This window comes from Primulina tabacum, chromosome 1, assembly GCF_025594145.1.
Source record: "Primulina tabacum isolate GXHZ01 chromosome 1, ASM2559414v2, whole genome shotgun sequence".
Taxonomy (NCBI): Eukaryota; Viridiplantae; Streptophyta; class Magnoliopsida; order Lamiales; family Gesneriaceae; genus Primulina; species Primulina tabacum.
This window is the reverse complement of record NC_134550.1, coordinates 36605617-36613608: the sequence shown is the minus strand read 5'-3', so window position 1 is coordinate 36613608 and position 7992 is coordinate 36605617. Positions and strand designations below refer to the sequence as shown.

The 7992-nt window shown below is 36.1% G+C and overlaps 1 protein-coding gene across 4 annotated transcripts; it reads right to left on the bottom strand.

The window, feature by feature from the left end:
- Positions 1-220: 220 nt before the first annotated feature.
- Positions 221-2929, bottom strand: LOC142544060 (F-box/kelch-repeat protein At1g22040-like). Of its 4 annotated transcripts, none has more exons than XM_075651168.1 (2): positions 2731-2929; positions 221-1944 (listed from the first exon to the last, which is right to left on the bottom strand). In XM_075651168.1, exon 2 carries the CDS (start codon positions 1862-1864, stop codon positions 434-436), a length of 1431 nt encoding a protein of 476 aa, XP_075507283.1. In that variant the 5' UTR covers positions 1865-1944; positions 2731-2929; the 3' UTR covers positions 221-433. The 4 variants fall into 4 exon arrangements, with proteins under 4 accessions (XP_075507283.1, XP_075507285.1, XP_075507284.1 ...); XM_075651170.1 differs by having other exon boundaries at positions 221-1881; XM_075651169.1 differs by having other exon boundaries at positions 2760-2929.
- Between the last annotated feature and the right edge of the window lie 5063 nt (positions 2930-7992).

Below are 7992 nucleotides of genomic sequence, written 5' to 3'. Positions count from 1 at the left end.
AAGAGTCGACAGAAGAAGATTATATATGCTTGTTAAGAATTAGACATGGCTGTCATTTCACTGAATGCTTGGTGACCATTTTATGTCATAGATGTAAATATTCATCACTGGACTGTATCAATGTGCATATATCGACTGAATATCTTTAGAATAAACTCTTTGAATGCATCTCTCTACACAATTTCCCTCGGAATGTCATTCAAAACACAGATAGCCCGAGTAAAAATGTAGCTCTCCCAGACGTGCAAATCGGGTAGAAAATGCATTTCAAGAGATGATATATTTAGACATCGAGGATATATATATTTACTATTCTAAGGTGCCTGAATCTTATTCACAACGGTCATATTATTATGTAAAATTTGTAAACTGACCGCTCAGAAGCTCAGTGTGCAAGATTAGGACACAGATTTTACTTGGTCGAGTGCTGGAGCTAGATATCAAGGATCTGGCAACTAACTAGCTCTGCAGATCCAGCATTTGTAGTGGCAATGACCTTCCAAATATTTTCCCATGATCCTGAAACAGATTCTGAGGACTCTTGCAAAGATTCACCTAGATTAGCCCTTGAGGTAGATGGAGTGGGATCAAGCCGGTTCTGCCTACTGGCCTGCATCACTGATATACTATGATTTGCGTCTTTACAAATCACGTGTAATCTTCCAAGAAAACCCGCAAGTAGATATGGGGATTCCGAATCAGCAAGATCGCGAATGGGTACATCCCCTTCAATTATTTTCCAAGAATCATCTTGATGATCATACACTTTGATCCTGGCACTATCTAGAGAGCTAGATGGCTCCAATGCATATAACTCCTCTTCAACAATGACACTTAATTTGGTTCCGGCTTGCCGGGCAGGCCAACCCTCCCCCATGCCAGATGGCATTTCGACCCAAGAATTTGTCTCTGGATCATAGACCTCTCCTCCAACATCAACAAAAAACGGCCAACAATACAAACTTTGAGGAACGTATAGTTTCCCCCGATACGTGGTCATCCCGGTTGCAATAGGTTTCAGTAGATCAGCTAGAAAAGCGGTTGGCAGCACCTGAGCTTTTGAAAACGGCATGCTAGGTACCTCGGACCATGTACCAGAGCACGGATCAAAAACTTCTGCTGATTGAAGAGGAGTAAGCCCACCTCGTCCCCGAGTAACTCCGCCAACAACATAAAGTTGGTTGTTTAAGACACCGGTCTTGCAATAAGCTCTGCCAGTAGACATGGGAGCCACTTCAGTCCAAGAATTTACAACAGGATCATAACGCCAGATGGATTTCATGGCTGAAGCCCTAGAAAATCCACCAAGAACATATAGGCAGCCATCAACAGCTCCGACTGCACAACCACAAAAACGGATTTGGTCCAATGCATCCTTCTTCCCAAACAATGCCTTTACGGCATCTGCAACAACGCTTGAATTGACCATGTTCCACAATCGAAGACCAGATAGGCCCCATCTCGTTCCATCTTCAGCAGCAACAGTTGGCATTAGAGGCAACCGTTGCCATATCTTGGAGACCGGGTCCAGCGCATACCATACAAGTCTAGTACCATCAATCTTAGTCAATATGTATAGCCATTCTTCAGTTGCACCAAGTTCTTTTCTTAGTTTATAAAGTTCTCCGCTAGTTAAAGCAGCTTTCCAGCGTCTTGAAACCAGCTTTGCATTGAAATGCCAAACTCTAGGGAGCCACGCGAGAATCTGAATTGATAACTCATCGGGTAGACTAGGAATCAAACGTGGATTTTCGTCCCAAAAACCGTCAAATCTTCGTAATCTCTTACATGCTTCACTTTGGGACACCTCAAAGAGGTCACTGGCGCTCACCTTGTTATTATTAAGACTCAATCTAGCTCCCATCGTCTCCTTTCTTAACCCTTTAATCAGTGAAAACAAAGAGAACTCACCACCAACTTCTATATCATGTGCAGGCGAAATTCCTAGATAGTTTCAAAGACCAAAAAGTCAATGATCGGAACAAATGAAATTACTTAAAAATTAAGCAATGTAACCACATACACATCCTTCACTTCCACACATCAAATGAACAAAAACCATTAAAATCCACATCGAAAGAATATTAATGGCAAAAAATGCAACCCGTCGTATGATCAATATCGTAAATCGAACGGAAACTCCAGAATTATAAATTGATTGCACATTTGCATGAGCTGTTATTAACCAACTATTCCAGTCACAAGTCAACCACATATCACAGTCTCAGAAAAGCTCGAGGTCTCCTCTGTGGAAAAAGAGAAGGAAGACTGAAACTCCCCAAGTCTCAAACTAATCATGGAACCAAAAATCATGCTAACAGCTTACTTCTACAGTATAAAAAACAGATGGAATTTCATGAATTACCGAAAATTGAAACCAATCCAGCGATCAAATTTGCTTGCGGAGTCATATGAGACAAAAAATTTGAAACCTAAACCACTCGAAATACCAAAATTTCAATTCAAGATCAACTACAAATAGCTCCAAAAACAAAAACACCAAAATGTTGCTAACATGTAGCATTTATTCCCAAAAAATATATATATCACAAAATTCTGCGAAATTAAAGAGAGCCAGATGAAAAATCCTGAAATTCCCAAAAAAAAAAAAAGAAAAAAAAAAGAACGCAAAACCAAATTTTACGTCCAAACAAACAAGAATTCAGCCCAAGACACCCACAAGAACACAACCAACACCAAACCCAACAACAAAAAAATTAATCAATTTACCTCAAAAATTCACTGACAAAATCACCCACCAGTCTCAGATTGCGCAGGAAAAAATGAAAAAAAAAATTATCGGAGAAAAGGGAGGGATTCCCAAGATCAAATGGCGAGGTGAGGTGTAGACATTATTAAGTGGTCGTATTTTCAGATATTTTTATTTTGTGGGATTTATTACTGTAGGGACTCGCCCCCGTTTCCACAGCCTTTGGTGACTTTTTCATTAAACTAGTTCATCTTCATTCTTTTTATATAACAATAATAATAAGATTATAAAAGGATAATACAACTTTTTGGTGGACTAATAAAGTTTAATATTATTATTCAAATGCAAAAAAAGTTGTCTTCAAAATGTGATAAACCATCCTCTCAACTAAACTTGTTAATCTATCAATTAGTCAATTTACATTTTTATAATTGTTTTTAGATAATTGATTCTCAATAAAAATAAAAACTGAACATTACACTGTAATCATCAAATTTAGCTTTTGATAAAACAACAAGTGTTTGGTATTACAATTAAGTAGTGCTTGTAATCACTTACAAAATTGAATATGTACTTTTATTTTACAAAGTTTTCCAAATTTGTAAAGAAAATGTTCATAATTATTTTTTTAAGCATTTGCAAACACTACCTAAATGTCAAAGTCAGTCACAAATTCGATTATCACTACAATTTATTCAGATAGATGTTGGGAAGCAACAATTGCTACTGCCAAATCGAGACGTAGTGTATAAGTTTCTATATGATTTACGAAATTTGATAGGCAAATCAACATCATATGCACGTTTTGATAACATGATAAATGTTCTATTCCATGAATTATATTGGAGGAAGTGGATGCTAAGTAAAATGTATGTCGGGATCGAAATAGAGTTTAGATAGAGTGAATAAACTATTTTAAATTTTTCTTGAAATCGAGTTGTTCTTGACAAATTTTAGGTTGTTAAGACAAATTCTTGAATGACTAACTTCACTGGACCACTGAAAGATAAACAAGTGAGGAAACAGTCTGGTTTGACAAGTGATAAGTTATGTACTTTAATGAAAACAATAGTTAATAAGGAATGACTAGATATACAAACAAGCAAGAATGTAAAGTGTGTAATATAAATAGGGCATATATTTATGGATGTTTGTGGATAAATACTCATATGCTACATCTTCTTCCACTTTGGAAGGAATTCATTAAAATACTTTGGTTTTACAACTTCTTGTAACAACTCACTTCAATTAGGAATTATCACTGTCTAAATTAAAACTTTAGTGATCACTTTACAATTTATGGTAATTTAAAACTCTCGGTTCACCAGACAACAACAGAATAACCAACGGTTAGCTAGAATGGTTTGAGTTGGTTATGTAGCATAAAGTGATCCTTGAAGATCTGATTGATTTTTATGTGTGTGCTAAGTTGAACAACTTAAATTATGATCACTCAAGTGTGCTCAAATATCTTGAAATAATTCATATTGAAAGATGTGTGCAAGCTTGTAATCGTTGTTCTTCCGTTTCTTTAGTCTTAAATCTGCGTATTTATAGTTGAAAATCTTTAATGGTAGGATATTCCTTTTTAATGATTATTTGTACTTGTTCTCGAAAAAATTTCCTTGTCATTATCTATGTCAAATGCCATCAAATATGTGTTTGCTTTTTCCGGATTTTGCCCTTGTAGCCAATAGAAAGATTATTTACTTTGGACATATTTGGGAAACATTCTATCATTCAGAGTTGATAAGATACTATGAATGCATACTTTAACAGAAGCAGTTTGAGTTCAATGTTTCCTCCTCGATTTGCTCATATCTGACCAGTTGCAATGATGTTGGACTATAACGGTTATGTTTGTGCACTTTATTTAATACATGGTCCGGTCAGAAACATATGATCTGCTGCTTGAGTTCTGATAAAATGCCGAACGGTACAGTCAGACTTGATCTAGTGGTCGAAAAAACCTATAATTACAACCAATAAGTGACTGGATCCTGTAACATCTCGATGTTGTTATTTTTCAATCACCAAAACTTAAGGTAATTGAAATATTCTAACAATTTTCTCCTTTTTGTTGTGAAAAACTAAGTTGCAAAATTATACAAGAATTACACAAAAACGGTTAGGCGATAAAAGATGAATCAAAACAAAAATATTAAATTGAATAAATGAAATATTGATGGATCAGTTTGGGCACCTGCGAGAGTGCTTCAAACACAATATTCTCAATGAGCTGCAATAGCTCGTGTTCTAAGAATGTATACACCGATGAATTAGATCGAGTTTGGTTTCGAACCAAGCGGAAAACACTCGAAGCAATCATTCGTTAAGAAAAACTGAAAGATTTTGAAATATAAAGACTTGTGTAAACTGATCGACTGAAATACAGGGAATCAGTTCTGACTTCTATCAGTTCAGCTATGGACAGAAATAAACTGGTATCAGCTGAACTGATCAAATAAGTTTAAAAGAAAGTTGAGTAGTTAATACACAAGATATGTTTATGGAGGTTTGGAGACTTAAACTGCTCCTACGTCACTCCTTTAACCATCTCGGGTAGGATCCACTAGAAGACTTTGATTTATAAAACACCTTGTACAAACACACCCATTTTAGCACTTACTCACTGCCTAACTGAACTCCAAGTCTAGACTGAAGGCATCACCTTCAAGCCAACACTTGTTTAACGTCTGTGTGTCAAAGACTACATACACAATTTTTACTTCTTTGTGCAAGACGGTATTTTGAGTGGTGGTGTGTGTGTGTGATAACTGATATCTGAAAACAACCCGAAAGGTGTTCTCACACACTGAGGGAGATAAGCTTCTACACTAAGCTGATATAAATTTGGAGTGTTCCCTCGACTGGGTTGATTGCTTCTTTGTAAGCTGATATGCAATAAACGTGCCTTTTCTTTTATCTCTTGTATTTCACCTCTCGTTCATATATATGTCTGAACTGATCTTCATCTTCTATTTATAGGCACTAAGCTTGATCGTACAGTGAGACTCAATTATTTTATATGTTGCATTTTGAATCTGTTCCTCGAAATAATTATGTACTTTACGACAGCCATTCTGGAACGTTTAGGCTTTAAACATTGATGCAACGTCTATTATTGTCCTTTGACTGGACAATTTCTTTTGTAGCCTTATGCACAGATGGATTCCATAGAATAAGCTTGTCGTGTTCTAACTGATGCTCGGAACTGGTCATCTAAACTGCTCTTCAGTTGGACTGGTGAAATCAGTTGACTCGTCAGTTGAAATAATTTCACTCTTTCAGTTGAACTGGTCAGCTGGTCTTTTCATCAGTTGAAATTTTCATCAGCTGGTCGAAGGTCTTCTGCTGAACCACCAATCAACTGGACAATCAGTTGAACTGGTTTACGATTCATAAGTTGAACTGGTTCAGTTCGATTAATCAGTTGGTACTTTCAGTTTGCATTTTTCGATAACTTCAGTTTTGGCTCGATAACTGATCACTTCGATAACTGATCAGTTCGAGTCATGATCAGTTTCAGTTTCTGCGCACTTAGGTAGAATCATTAGAAATACAATAACAAGTTTTTTTAACATCAAAATCAAGATTGTGAATATGAAATGTTCCAGCAATCTCCCCATTTATTATGATCACAAAACTTGATCATTGAAAGCGATTTTAAAAAAATTAAAATTGATTCTCCCCATTTGTGAGAATAATAAACATTTTAAAAAAAATTAGTTCAAGGGAAAGGAAGGTCCCTCTCACTAACTGAACTAAAAACGATTTTTAAGAATAATTGTCTACGCCAAAATTTAGTATCTTTAATCATTCAAGCAGTTTAGACAAGAAATATAGAGGTATCAGTTCAATCACATAGAAACATAATTGGATAAACACGATGTTAATTTAATCAAATAGATCTCCCTTTTATTATACATTTAAGTACACCATAAGTTATAAGGTAAAATTGCTACTACAATAGCATATTTTAAACAACATCAAATATCAATCAGTTTATGCATGACAAAACTGAATATACCAAAAACTGGATGCCTTGAACTCTTGAAGTGTTGCAACGATCTTGAGTCTCCTTGCAAGACAAACAGCTAGCTGCCTTGGACATGATCTCTGTGTTTCCAAACTGATCGGGCTGACTCAAACTGGACTCAACTGATATTGAAGTGCATTGATCATCTACTTGATCTGATAAAGCAGTTAAGCGGCGGTATACTGCTGATGATTAAGCTCAACTTTAATCATCCAACATCTCAACATAGCTGGGCTTCGTCTGTTGATCAGCTTCAACTGGTAGGCTGGCAGTTGAAACCTTGTCCTTTGATCAGTTTTGTTGAAAAGCCAACAGGTAGGACTCATACCCCTGTAGGCTGATTTAAGCCCCAAAACTCAGAGTCGAGTGAAGTGGCCACAATGTTAGTTGCAGAATTAATCATTCTACTCTTTGTAATGAGCGTTAGATAAACATTTTTAAATATTTTTGAAAATAAGATAAAGTAGTTTTAAATAGCATTTCAAAATATTTTAAAGTAAAATAATTTTAGTCAGTTTTCAAATTTTTTTTTTAGAACAGTTAGCTCTGATACCAATTGATGGATCGGTTTGGGCACCTGCGAGGGTGCTTCAAATACAATATTCTCAATAAGCTGCAATAGCTCGTGTTCTAAGAATGTATACACCGATGAATTAGTTTGAGTTGGGTTTCAAGCCAAGCGGAAAACATTCGAAGCAATCCTTCGTTAAGAAAAACTGAAAGATTTTGAAATCTAAAGACTTGTGTAAACTGATCGACTGAAATACGGGGAATCAGTTCTGGCTTCTATCAGTTCATCTTTGGACAGAACTAAATTGATATCAGCTGAACTGATCAAATCAGTTTAAAAGAAAGTTGAGTAGTTAATACACAAGATATGTTTATGAATGTTCGGAGACTTCAACTGCTCCTACGTCACTCCTTCTATCAACTCGGATGGGATCCACTAGAAGACTTTGATTTATAAAACATCTTGTACAAACCCACCCAGTTTAGCAGTTACCCACTGCCTAACTGAACTCCTAGTCTAGACTGAAGACATCACCTTCCAGCCAACACTTGTTTTACGTTTGTGTGTCAAAGACTACATGCACAATTTTTACGTCTTTGTACAAGACGGTATTTTGAGTGGTGGTTTGTGTTTGTGAGAACTGATATCTGAAAACAACCCGAAAGGTGTTCTCACACTGAGGGAGATAAGCTTCTACACTAAGCTGATATAACTTTGGAGTGTTCCTTCGAC

Excerpts from the sequence above, each read along its gene's own strand:
- LOC142544060 (XM_075651168.1), bottom strand. The coding sequence starts at position 1,864 with ATGGGAGCTAGATTGAGTCTTAATAATAACAAGGTGAGCGCCAGTGAC.